This window comes from Schistocerca americana, chromosome 10 (genome assembly GCF_021461395.2).
Source record: "Schistocerca americana isolate TAMUIC-IGC-003095 chromosome 10, iqSchAmer2.1, whole genome shotgun sequence".
In the NCBI taxonomy this organism is placed as follows: Eukaryota; Metazoa; Arthropoda; class Insecta; order Orthoptera; family Acrididae; genus Schistocerca; species Schistocerca americana.
In genome coordinates this window covers 167511656-167525814 of record NC_060128.1, presented here as the reverse complement: position 1 = coordinate 167525814, position 14159 = coordinate 167511656, and the positions used below count along the sequence as shown (strand labels likewise).

General features: G+C 37.2%; 1 protein-coding gene across 1 annotated transcript in view; it reads left to right on the top strand.

Moving 5' to 3' along the window:
* Positions 1–821: 821 nt before the first annotated feature.
* Positions 822–14159, top strand: part of LOC124552338 (synaptic vesicle glycoprotein 2A-like) — a 122585-nt gene continuing 109247 nt past the window's right edge. Inside the window, exon 1 of the mRNA XM_047126608.1 lies at positions 822–939. Within this exon, the coding sequence (XP_046982564.1) occupies positions 822–939 (118 nt within the window). The remainder of the gene's footprint in view (positions 940–14159) is intronic.

The following is a 14159-nucleotide window of genomic DNA, read 5'->3' as shown; positions in this document are numbered from 1 at the left end:
GAAGTGTTCAAGCCACTCACATACACATACAATAAGGAAGTAAGTTACAGTACGCTTGTTCGCCCACTGCTTGAATACTGCTCAGCAGTGTGGGATCCGTACCAGATAGGGTTGATAGAAGAGAGAGAGAAGATCCAACGGAGAGCAGCGCGCTTCGTTACAGGATCATTTAGTAATCACGAAAGCGTTACGGAGATGATAGATAAACTCCAGTGGAAGACTGCAGGAGAGACGCTCAGTAGCTCGGTACGGGCTTTTGTTAAAGTTTCGAGAACATACCTTCACCGAAGGAAGAGTCAAGCAGTATATTGCTCCCTCCTACGTATATCTCGCGAAGAGACCATGAGGAAAAAATCAGAGAGATTAGAGCCCACACAGAAGCATAAGGACAATCCTTCTTTCCACGAACGATACGAGACTGGAATAGAAGGGAGAACCGATAGAGGTACTCAAGGTACCCTCCGCCACACACCGTCAGGTGGCTTGCGGAGTATGGATGTAGATGTAGATATCTGGGAACCTATCCTGTATGCCTGTAACCTCCTTAACAGTAGGCATATGGCACCGAGTGAAATTATTTTCGGAAATGTACGATTACGGAATGAGCCTGTTGCCGTTGATCCGTAGTTAGCGGTATCTCATGTGAGATACCCACGAGCGATGCTTTCTAAAACCGTGCTGATTTGTGGACACGTTCTTTTTCTATCTCAAGGAAATTTATTATATTTGAACTACGAATGCGTTGTATACCGTAGAGTAAGCAAGATGGCGAATATCGAATCAAGAACCGTGATGTCATTGAATATCTTCATTTGAAGGGAATGACGCCCAAGGAAATTTCGGAGGAGATACGGAATACACTGAAGGGCAATGCTCCGTCTTATGCAACAGCGAAAAACTGGGTCTCCGACTTCAAACGTGGAAGAATGAGTGTGGAAGGTGCGCCAAGGAGCGGAAGGCCTGTCGCGGTTGCCACTGATGAAACACCGACTGCAATCGACGATACGACTTTGCAGGATCGTCGAACTAAGTTGCAGCACAGTGAAACCACGTTTTGAATCCCACATGGGCGTGCTCATGACACTGTCGTGGATATTTTGGGCATGCGGAAAGTTTTATCTCTGTGGATCACGAAAGACTTGAATGCAGGTCAGCACGGGAGGGTGTGCAATGTTGTGATGAAATCGTCCGCCACGGATGAAACGTGGGTTCACCACTGTGATCCTGGGGCAAAACAACACCGCTCACCCCACAACTCCAAAAAATTCAGGGCGCAAAAATCAGCCGGTGAGATGATGGCATCGGTCTTCTGGGATCCAGAAGGCGTAATTATGGCGGATTACTTGCAAAAGAGCGTAACTATGAATGCATCATACTATTGCACCCTCTTGCGCCCTTTGAGAGAAGAGATAGAGAAAAAAAAGGCGCGGAAAATGGGCTCGCAGAGTTCTTTTGCATCTGGACAACGCACCGGCGCACAAAGCCATCGCAATATCAGAAACTCTGGGTGAATGCGGGTTCGAATTGTTTCGTCATCCGTCAGATTCTCCAGGTTTTGTTCTATCAGACTTTTTTCCACATAACATATTTTCTTTCTTTGTGTGTGAGGAATGTTTCCTGAAAGTTTGGCCGTACCTTTTTGTAACACCCTGCTGGTGCTGACACCTCCTGTCTGTGAGTAGTTACTGCACGTTGGCGTCAGGGATTGGTCACATTATAATGACTGGACCGTGTGTACGAATGTGTACAATTATTTCAGAACTGTTGGCGCTGACAAATGAGCAACGGGAATTAAGAGGCATCCAAAACAAGTCACTGACGTTACACTATTGTTCATAAAATTGTCAAGTCGCGTCGTACGGAGCTGCCCTGACGTCGTGTTGTGAAACATCAATGTAAGCAGCTCACAGGAGTCGCGTCATGCCCGGAGGACAATACGAGCACGCATAATAGCAGAGGATAAGTCCCCTCTCGTTGAGTAAGACCAAACCAGCCATTGTTCCTAACGGGAGAGATGATATCTCTCGGAAGCGTTAAGTGAGTATGCAAGATGACTGGAAGATCATATAACTATAGATGAGGTGCTGGTGCTGGTGCTAGTGCGTAAGGATGGCTTAAAAAAATCCCTGAATTCTGTGATATTGCACAATTCAACACTAATAAAATCACGTTTAAGTGAGAACATGAACGCCTGTAAAGATTACTGATACAGCTACTTACCTTTTTGCCGGTATACGCCACATACACTGAAGCGAAAAAATCGCAACATCAAAAAATAATTAATGTAGAGTAACGAAATTTTCGGAATGTATTTGTCTACGTAACATACTGTACATATTTTAGTGATAAACACTGGAAGACCACAGGTCAATGTAAGAGCGAGATACGCCAGTGAGAATACGAAGTGCTGGTACATTAACAACTGATGCTACCGCCAGGATGTTGAAAACATGCGTGTAGACGTGCATGCACTGTGTTGTACAGGTGCCGGATGTCAGTTTGTGGGATGGACTTCCACGCTTGTTGCACCTGGTCGCTCAATACAGTGAGAGTTAATGCCCGTTGCCGATGTCGGTGGAATTGTCGCCCAATAGTGTCCCGCATGTGCTCGATTGGAGGCAGATCTGGTGATCGGAAAGGGCAAAGCAACATGTCAACACACAGTAGAGCATGTTGGGTTACAATAGCTGCATGTAGGCGAGCGTTATCCTGCTGGAAACTGCCCTCTGGAATGCTGTTCATGACTCACTGCACAACAGGTCGAATCATCACACTGACTTACAAATTTGCAGTCAGGTATACACACCACTGGGCATTAAAATTTGTACACCAAGAAGAAATGCAGATGATAAACGGGTATTCATTGGACAAATATATTATACTGGAACTGACATATCATTACATTTTCACGCAATTTGGGTGCATAGACCTGAGAAATCAGTACCCAGAACAACCACCTCTCGTCGTAATAACGGCCTTGATACGCCTGGTCATTGAGTCAAACAGAGCTTGGATGGCGCGTACAGGTACAGCTGCCCATGCTGCAGTCGAACATTTGCTGTATCCAGAAAGGGCCGTGAAGGACCTGCAACATGCGATCGTGCATTATCCTGCTGAAATGTAGGGTTTCGCAGGGATCGAATGAGGGGTAGAGCCACGGGTCGTAATAAGTCTGAAATGTAGCGTCCACTGTTCAAAGTGCCGTCAGTGCGAACAACAGGTGACCGAGACGTGTAGCCAATGGCACCCCACACCATCACGCTGGGTGATACGCCGGAATGGCGATGACAAATACACGCTTCCAATGAGCGTTCACTGTGATGCCGCGAAACACGGATGCGACCATCATGATGCTGTAAACACAACCTGGGTTCATCCCAGAATACGACATTTTGCCATTCGTGCACCCAGGTTAGTCGTTGAGTACACCATCGCAGGCGTGATGCAGCGTCAAGGGTAACCGCAGCCACGGCCTGCGAGCTGATAGTCCATGCTACTGCAAACGTCGTCGAACTGTTCGTGCAGATAGTTGTTGTCTTGCAGATGTCCCCATCTGTTGACTCAGGGATCGAGACGTGGCTGCACGATCCGTTACAGCCATGTGGATAAGATGCCTGTCATCTCGACCGCTAGTGATACGAGGGCGTTGGGATCCAGCACGGCGTTCCGTATTACCCTCCTAAACGCAACGATTCCATATTCTTCTAACAGTCATTGGATCTCGCCCAACGCGAGCAGCAATGTCGCGACACGATAAACCGCAATCGCGATAGGCTATAATCCGACCTTTATCAAAGTCGGAAACTTGATGGTACGCATTTCTCCTCCTTACACGAGGCATCACAACCACGTTTCACTAGGCAACGCCGGTCAACTGCTGTTTGCGTATGAGAAATCGGTTGGAACCTTCCTCATGACAGCACATTGTAGCTGTCGCTACCGGCGCCAACCTTGTGTGAATGCTCTGAAAAGCTAATCATTTTAATATCACAGCATCTTCTTCCTGTCGGTTAAATTTCGCGTCTGTAGCACGTCATCTTCGTGGTGTAGCAATTTTAATGGCCAGTATGGTAAATGCTAGAGCATAATGAGAATCGAATGCCAACTAAGTTTCTAATCTTTCTCCTATCGCAAAATCCGAAAAACGATTTCTAGAGCCAGCCTGTCGTTAATATTCATAACAAGAGTCCCAGTTGTCAATCTTTGGTTCCCGAGGACCGCAAAAGTCACAAAATGCTTTACACGATCTTAGAGTCCATATGTCATCGCACAAATATGTTTTTCGCGGCAACTTTAACAATTAATTCGTTTTATGCGGAGTGGCACTTCACACACTACTTTGCGTGTTGCCGCCTCGAAAATGATCGCAGACAGCCCTGGATTGACACAGCAGCACACAAGTACGTCATCCGAGACAATTTTTCAACAAACTTTTCCGTCTTCACATGAGACCAGATTTTAGACACAGACTCGTGTATTGCCTGTTCGCGAACCGATCGTAGACGCGTCGTGAGCCGTCTTAGCAGTTTGGCGCCTGCCCTCTGAGGGCGCACTTAAGACTGGCTCATCTTTTCCGTCAATAAGCACAGACAGTCAGGAAAATTTGTAATTAGCGTTTCCAGTGATTATTAACAAGTGCTCAATGCACGCAACGGCGTCAGCATAGTTGGAGCTGTATGTTTAACCAAGAAATATAAAATGACAAATGTTCACTTGTTGGCGTCCAGTGTGGTGAGTAAGTCCCGACTGTCTCTCTCTGCTGCTCTCTCTCCCTAGTCCGGCCGTGCTCACGTTATGCGACCAATTGGCGCGTCGTCCGGTGAGTCTGCCTTGTGGTCCTACCTACTCGTTAGCCTCCCGTGACAGAATCCGCTTATGGTGTGCATTAAAACATAGCAACAAAAAATGTAATATACGTGGGCTGTGATGTGACATAAACTCCAGAACTCGACCATCTGCTACTGTGTGCCTAGAAGGCTGGCAGTCTCCTGGACCACGTTGTTACTGACGATGAAACGACTATTTCAACGCTGAGTCGAAGCAGCACAGCGTACTCTCGACACATTCGGGTTCGCCTGTGACAAAAGAAATTCCATTATGTGCCATCTGACAGGAAAGTGATATTAACGGCCTTATGGGGTCACCGTCGACCGCTCCTGCTGTGTTTCATGCCACTAGGGGCAACTGTTGGTTTGGTGCATAAGCTCGTAGTGTTCTTCCATAAATTTAATACACGCAACAGATACACATATCACAGACTTATGTTTCAATAATATATACACCTTCACGATTTTCAACAGTCTGCCAGCGCTCGAGTAACTTTTTGATTGCACGACTGTAGAAATCGCGTGGTTTTGAGACGAAGAACTCGTGGAGTCATGTTCTCAGCGCATTTTCATCCAGAAAAGAACTTCATTGAAGTTTGTTCGATAAGGAACAGAAAAAGTGAAAACCTGAGGGTCTGTTTTAGTTTATATATGTATGCTTATACTGGACCAAAGAGTGAATTTTTTAAAAATTCTCAGATTTAAAACTAAGATTTTAGTTTTGTTATTTCCCCCATTTAAAGATATATCTCTGAACGAAATGTTCGTTTAATAAAAAATATATTATTTAAAATTTAATATTCAAAAAAATTAAAGTTATAAAATACAAATTTCTAAAATATATTCAAATTCAATAACATGAACCAAACGATCTTTATTTTGTTTTTTACATCAATAAACATAATGTGGTCCATCAATTTTCTCTAATTTATCATATTCTTCTGAAAAGATTTTAGTATATCTATCTGGATGAGTAATTTTGTATTTATCATCTAAGAGTAATATCTAGTTATTAAAACTTTTGCTTTTGAAATATTGTAAGATTTATTTCTTTTAAATTCTGATAATTTAGTAAACACTTCCACATACTCATTATTATAACTGTTAAGTTCACTTACTAGATTTTTGACACTACCATTCATGTTCATTTTGTTTTGCTTTTATTTATGTAGAAAAAATTTAGGTTTTCGAAAATTAAACATTTATCAAATGTTTTAATTTTTGAAAAACTAAATTTGTTCCGTTTTTATTTTCGGTGTGTTTCTGAAAATATTTCAAAAGAAAATATAAAAATGAAGATAACATTTTTACAATGTTTTAAATTTTTTATTCTTTTATATAATTAAAAATTTTCAGTTAAATTCTATGTTGTGATTCCTAAGTTATTTTTTTACCACATGTATTTATATACACAATTGTATCCTTAGGCATATTTTTATAAAAATGCACATAATTTCGTTGTTCTTTTTTGAGTAGATAAGACATTCATTCTGCTAGTGATATTTATGAGATACATAGGATAATTTTGAATAAAACTTATTGGATTTACATTTGCATCATGATTTAACTGTGTTCTTTTAAAATTTCTAAAAGAATTGTTTGGGGGATCAAGTTTCCATATTCTTGAGGAAAAACCTCAATTCATCCATTTTACATAAATATTTTGTAATATAACATGATCTAATAAAGAAGAATCATTTAATTGCTTACTTTTTCGATTAGTTTAGAAAACAACAAAATAAAGTAAGGCATATTAAATTCATGAAATTGATAATATTTACTAATATCGAATTTAAACTTTCTTTTTCCATTTAATCCACCAAATTCAGCTGTTTGTAGTTGAAAGAAAAAAATGCAAATATTTCAGTTTTTCAGCCTTTCTTGTTCTAAGTCAAGAGAACATTCTGGCTCATATTGAACAACATGAACACGAGTTTTCATACTGTTTCGAACAATTTTACCTTCTTTTGGAAGTGTACTATTAGCATTATTGGTAGTCCATCAAAGAATAGAATCTTCTTGATCTATTCTTGAACTCCAAGAGAAAATTACTGTTGAATATCCTTCCTAAATTATTTCTTCAAAATTCTTATAAAAAAAAACAAAGTAATTCTAATGGATAAAGTACTTCGTTTTGTTTTATATTAATTTTATCATTGTTAAGAATATGTCCTTCTATAGTTAAATCATTTCATAGAGATGAAGTTAGTCGAGTAAGAGATGCTGAAGAAATAAATGGATGCTCCATTCTAGATAAAAAATTGTTTCCTTTTGCAAGTGTAATAACATCAATCAATTTTCACACGTAATTATCACATACTTTGATGTAAAATTTACCATCATATGCTGAAAAATTTGTTCCAGATTTGTGAATAACATCAAATGACATATACATTTGGGACAATTTGGATCAATCCATCCATTGCCAATATTAATATTAATTTGTTTTGTTCTTAGAAGGTTTAAATTAGTTTCTTTTCTCATCAATATGAAGAGAGTAAAACTGATAACTTTTGATTTGATTCACAATTAATTACAAAAAGTTTATTAATTCATTTTTTTATATTAGTGTTACAGCAGCACAATTGAAATCAACCAAATTATCATATTCATCAAATATTGAATAGCATCAAAAATTGGAATATTTATATGATAATTTGCTTTATAAATTATTGGTTGTCCAAATTCAGCATTTGGTTTAAATGAAGAAATAATATTGGATTAGATTCTCTATGAAAGTGACTATTATGTTTAACAGACATTCTATCACCTAGATTCAAAGTTATATTCATTAATTCAACTTGAATAATTTTAGGAATATTACTATCAATTGCTTTTCCATTAGTTGCAATAACTCAATTACTAAAATTTTTCCAATAAAATCTTCTTTATCTATGAATAATTTAATATCAGTTTCAATAAAATATTTTTATATTTTGTCTTCTTTAATGCATCTTTTAGGTGTTCTCGACTGAATAAAATTTTCCAAATTTTTCCAGCTATATTGGCCAACAGGAATTTCAAGTGTTTCTTCGATAGTGCTGGATTTATTATTTTTTGTACTTTAAAGAGTTGAATAGAAACCAACTAGTGAAATATTATTCTTATTAGTTTCTTTTATTGGAACAGTTAAGCTTTTTTTAGAACAGATGAATTATCGCTCAGTTGAAATAATCCACTCATTTATGTTAGTGAAAATTATGTAAATTAATATCAAATTGGGAACCAAAAATAAGAATTCCTGAAAAAATTTAATATGAAATAATAATAAATTTTCAAGAAATTCTATTCGATGTTCAACAATAGGATCAAGATCATTGTTAATGACAGATAATTATATTCTAGCTCCAGGATGGTTAAATTAGAAAAAATTAACCACTTATATAGAAAAATTCGGAGTAGGTATTAAAATTCATGGAGAAGAAATAAAAACTTTGAGGTTCGCCGATGACATTGTAATTCTGTCAGAGACAGCAAAGGACTTGGAAGAGCAGTTGAATGGAATGGACAGTGTCTTGAAAGGAGGATATAAGATGAACATCAACAAAAGCAAAACAAGGATAATGGAATGTAGTCTAATTAAGTCGGGTGATGCTGAGGGAATTAGATTAGGAAATGAGGCACTTAAAGTAGTAAAGGAGTTTTGCTATTTGGGGAGCAAAATAACTGATGATGGTCGAAGTAGAGAGGATATAAAATGTAGACTGGCAATGGCAAGGAAAGCGTTTCTGAAGAAGAGAAATTTGTTAACATCCAGTATTGATTTAAGTGTCAGGAAGTCATTTCTGAAAGTATTCGTATGGAGTGTAGCCATGTATGGAAGTGAAACATGGACGATAAATAGTTTAGACAAGAAGAGAATAGAAGCTTTCGAAATGTGGTGCTACAGAAGAATGCTGAAGATTAGATGGGTAGATCATGTAACTAATGAGGAAGTATTGAATAGGATTGGGGAGAAGAGAAGTTTGTGGCACAACTTGACCAGAAGAAGGGATCGGTTGGTAGGGCATGTTCTGAGGCATCAAGGGATCACCAATTTAGTATTGGAGGGCAGCGTGGAGGGTAAAAATCGTAGAGGGAGACCACGAGATGAATACACTAAGCAGATTCAGAAGGATGTAGGTTGCAGTAGGTACTGGGAGATGAAAAAGCTTGCACAGGATAGAGTAGCATGGAGAGCTGCATCAAACCAGTCTCAGGACTGAAGACCACAACAACAACAAACATATTAATTCTAAAAGTTTAGATCTACAAAAAAATCAAGAAGAATGTGATAAAGTTGATGATAAAACTAATGATAAAATAGCTTCTTTTATTGAAAATAATGATGGAATTATTTCATTAGATGAATGTGGAAATAATACAGTTGCAATTCATTCTTTAAACTCATGGTATAGTTAGGGATATTTTATTACATAGAGATATAAAAGAATAGATTTTTTTCCTTAGCTGTAATCTGAAATCCCTAAACGCTCAGTCAGCGATAATCTAACTTTTTTAAGTATTTTCAGACAAGATGACACAAATTAGAATCATATTTGTCATGAGTCTGTTGGAGGTGGTGTAAAATTTGACAATCTTAAAGGAAATTTGTAGTAATTGTTGGATTAAAGACATATTTGCCTTCATAAGAATAGATACGACAAGAAAAATGAAAATAGTTAATGCAGAGAAGAGATTAAGGAGTTTTTAAACAATCAACATAAAAACTTTAAACATAAAAACTTTGAATGTAAGCAGTAAACACAAAAATGTTGACTATAAAAACTTAAACATAAACAATGAAAAGAAAATAAAAAAATATTTTTGTATTTTTTATCCTTCATAGATGTTTTCAAAATATGACTGAGAACTTGTTAAAAAAAAGCTAAACAAAATAGAAAAGTAGAAGAATAAATAAAAGAAGAGTTCAAAAATGGAAAAACCAACCAACAACAGATTATGAAAAATTTAAAAAAGGAGATCAACTATTTATTGATGCAATTCATCAAGCTAAACAAAGAATCGAAGGTTTCAGTGAGAATGGTTTGAAAGCTGTTGAGGAAAATAGGGAAGATGAAATAAAATTATTCCAAATAATCTACATTATTTAGAAGAATTTAACGATATTCCGACTATTAAATGATATGGTAGTGATAAGTGATTGTACATTAAGCGAACATAAATACAAATTTTTTATTGAATAAATATGAAGAAGACGTTAATAATAGAAAAAAATCAACAGACAAAGATGTTAAAAAATAAATGTAAGTTAAGGAGTAATAAAATTTATCAATCATAATGAAGATACTGCTTTTGGATTAAGACGTGTTGATAATTTTAAAGATATTTGTAAATACCCAGTTGAATTCGATGGTGATAAATTAAACAAAGAGTAAGGAGGTATTGATAGATTAGTGAAGCTTTTAACTAAAAAAACAAATTACTATCGATGAGTCTGGTAGAGCATTTGATTCTCTTGATTTACAAAATTTAACTAGAATTTTATTCGACTCAAATGCTGTATATTCTGACAATACTCCAAATAAAATTACATCAATTAAAGAAATAAATAAAATTATTTGATAAAACAAAAATTTCGAAAATTGTTTTCCTAGTTTTTCAGAATGAATTCTTAATAATTCACTTCAAAATGATAGTGAAGGCTCAGTAAAAACAAATAAAGAAAAATCAGTTGAATATATATGGATGAACGATGTTTGTCAATGAATTCCTTAATTAGGAGTAATACTTGGTGGAGAAGTAGCTGCAAGTAAATAAATAAGTCAGAACAGCAAGAAAGTTTACTAATAAACGTAATGATTTATAATTAACAATCCATAAGGCATCCCATATTTTTATAGAATTTCGAATAATTTGTCATATACATTTTGGGAAACGTAATATGGAAAAGGCGTAATTAATAATTTATATAATAATATACCATTTGAAATGCATTTATCTGCTTATAATTGGTGTGACCCTGGTGGTAAACTAAATTAAATATTAGCATGTGGAGATGAAATAATAAATCCACTAGATGAAGAATGTTTAGAACATAATATGTTTTACAGAGATAATAAAGAATTGGAAGAAAGATGATAAAAAACTTCACTTAGCTGTAGAAATAGAATGTATGCTTCAGAAGTTTCAATAGATGAAAATTAGCTACAACTGAAGTTAGAAGAATAATGTATGGGAAGTGAAAATTAGGACTTGGATTAAAAGTTTATGAAAATAGATATGAATTAAAAAAATTCTTTATTAGTTTTTAATCTGTATGAATGAATAACTTAAGTATTGATTATACTAAACTTCTAAACTGTTAAATAAAACCAAAATACATTAAGGTTATTGACTGATGTAGAAAATAGAAAAAAGTAAAATCTGGTGGAGATCTGCTTATTACATTTGGTATTCCTGTTGTGAAAAAAATTGTTTGATATGTAATGAGTGAGAAAGAAACAAAGCACAAAAGTGAACTTTTACCATTACTGTTGAAGAATTAGTCACACATTAAAGGTTAATTATTCATATGTCCTTTTTATAATTGAAGAATTACCTGATAAACCAAAAAATTTAGAATGTCAATCTGTAGATTTAGATACTTCTGATCATGTTGGCACTCATTGGATTTGTTATGTTAAGCATAGAAATACAAATTTTTATATTAATTTGGAGGAAATATACCAAAACTACTAGTAAGTTATTTAGAAAAAAATTATTTATATTATTTGAGGATATACCAAATTGCGGCGAAATTTTTCTTGGTCATTTGTATTTACTTCTTTTAAAACTATTATATATGAATTATAAGTTTAATGATATTTCGAATTTAAGGAAATGAACGTTTTAGGAAGTAAGTTATATGCTAAACTCAACAACGATTTAAAAATTACAAGATTTTCAGTCATTAGAACCAAAAATTAATAATGAATTAATTTTAAAATTTAAAGATATTAAATCAGCAATCAACTATTTTCAATCAAAAATTAAAAATATTGAATCAACAACAAATGCAAAAATTCAGGAACACTCAGTGTCAGAATTTAAAAAACATGCTATTATTACAGCCATTAGAAATTAAATTTAAAGATATGTAATCATCTGTAAACTTAAAAATAGATCATTCAACTAAACAATTTCAAAAATTATATGCCATTCTGAAGTAACTAGGTCACATATTAGTTTCAAAGCTAGAAAAACCGTAAAAATAATAAATGATCCTGTTGATGTTAAAACTGCAGTGATCGAATAATATTTAGTTAATGAATTCAAGAATCTTGTTACTTAAGCTGACTGTGCAACTATTTTAACTCAGTTGAGCAGTTATGTCAATAAAATGGATTTTAATCAGCTCATCAAAACTAATCTAATTACTTTACATAAAAGGAAACAGAAAAAGATTTTTCTGACTCTTTCTGTAAGAAAAGCTTTAACTGCATATTGCAAGTTATTAACTAATCTTTTAGATAAAGTGTAGTACACTCCTGGAAATGGAAAAAAGAACGCATTGACACCGGTGTGTCAGACCCACCATACTTGCTCCTGACACTGCGAGAGGGCTGTACAAGCAATGATCACACTCACGGCACAGCGGACACACCAGGAACCGCGGTGTTGGCCGTCGAATGGCGCTAGCTGCGCAGCATTTGTGCACCGCCGCCGTCAGTGTCAGCCAGTTTGCCGTGGCATACGGAGCTCCATCGCAGTCTTTAACACTGGTAGCATGCCGCGACAGCATGGACGTGAACCGTATGTGCAGTTGACGGACTTTGAGCGAGGGCGTATAGTGGGCATGCGGGAGGCCGGGTGGACGTACTGCCGAATTGCTAAACATGTGGGGCGTGAGGTCTCCACAGTACATCGATGTTGTCGCCAGTGGTCGGCGGAAGGTGCACGTGCCCGTCAACCTGGGACCGGACCGCAGCGACGCACGGATGCACGCCAAGACCGTAGGATCCTACGCAGTGCCGTAGGGGACCGCACCGCCACTTCCCAGCAAATTAGGGACACTGTTGCTCCTGGGGTATCAGCGAGGACCATTCTCAACCGTCTCCATGAAGTTGGGCTACGGTCCCGCACACCGTTAGGCCGTCTGCCGCTCACGCCCCAACATCGTGCAGCCTGCCTCCAGTGGTGTCGCGACAGGCGTGAATGGAGGGACGAATGGAGACGTGTCGTCTTCAGCGATGAGAGTCGCTTCTGCCTTGGTGCCAATGATGGTCGTATGCGTGTTTGGCGCCGTGCAGGTGAGCGCCACAATCAGGACTGCATACGACCGAGGCACACAGGGCCAACACCCGGCATCATGGTGTGGGGAGCGATCTCCTACACTGGCCGTACACCACTGGTGATCGTCGAGGGGACACTGAATAGTGCACGGTACATCCAAACCGTCATCGAACCCATCGTTCTACCATTCCTAGACCGGCAAGGGAACTTGCTGTTCCAACAGGACAATGCACGTCCGCATGTATCCCGTGCCACCCAACGTGCTCTAGAAGGTGTAAGTCAACTACCCTGGCCAGGAAGATCTCTGGATCTGTCCCCCATTGAGCATGTTTGGGACTGGATGAAGCGTCGTCTCACGCAGTCTGCACGTCCAGCACGAACGCTGGTCCAACTGAGGTGCCAGGTGGAAATGGCATGGCAAGCCGTTCCACAGGACTACATCCAGCATCTCTACGATCGTCTCCATGGGAGAATAGCAGCCTGCATTGCTGCGAAAGGTGGATATACACTGTACTAGTGCCGACATTGTGCATGCTCTGTTACCTGTGTCTATGTGCCTGTGGTTCTGTCAGTGTGATCATGTGATGTATCTGACCCCAGGAATGTGTCAATAAAGTTTCCCCTTCCTGGGACAATAAATTCACGGTGTTCTTATTTCAATTTCCAGGAGTGTATAAAGAAATTATTGAACTTACTTTTATGACTGAGGTGAACAAAAAGTGCAGAATTTCAATGAATGTGATCTTATTCTAAAAAATTGTTTCTTTGGGTAGAAATAGATAGAGAGATTTACCAATTAATGATTTTGATCTTTTGTTGAGTGTTTTGACAAACTGTACAAAATAACTCCTGTCCTCCAATCAACAAAACTATTGAGCAAATCAAATTTTCAAACTATGAGATAAAAAGATTCTGTTAAAACTGTTCCTGTCGATTTAAAGTTAATTATATTTGATGAAGTAATTTAAGTATTTTTTATTCTATAGAAATAGAGAATCATAATTATATTTACCATTTGAAATATAAAATGCTTACTGTAACGCTTAAACAAAGAATTGAAGTCTTTTTTTAATTTGTAAAACTAAAAACAGCAAATTTGTTAAAAAATTGTAGGTACTG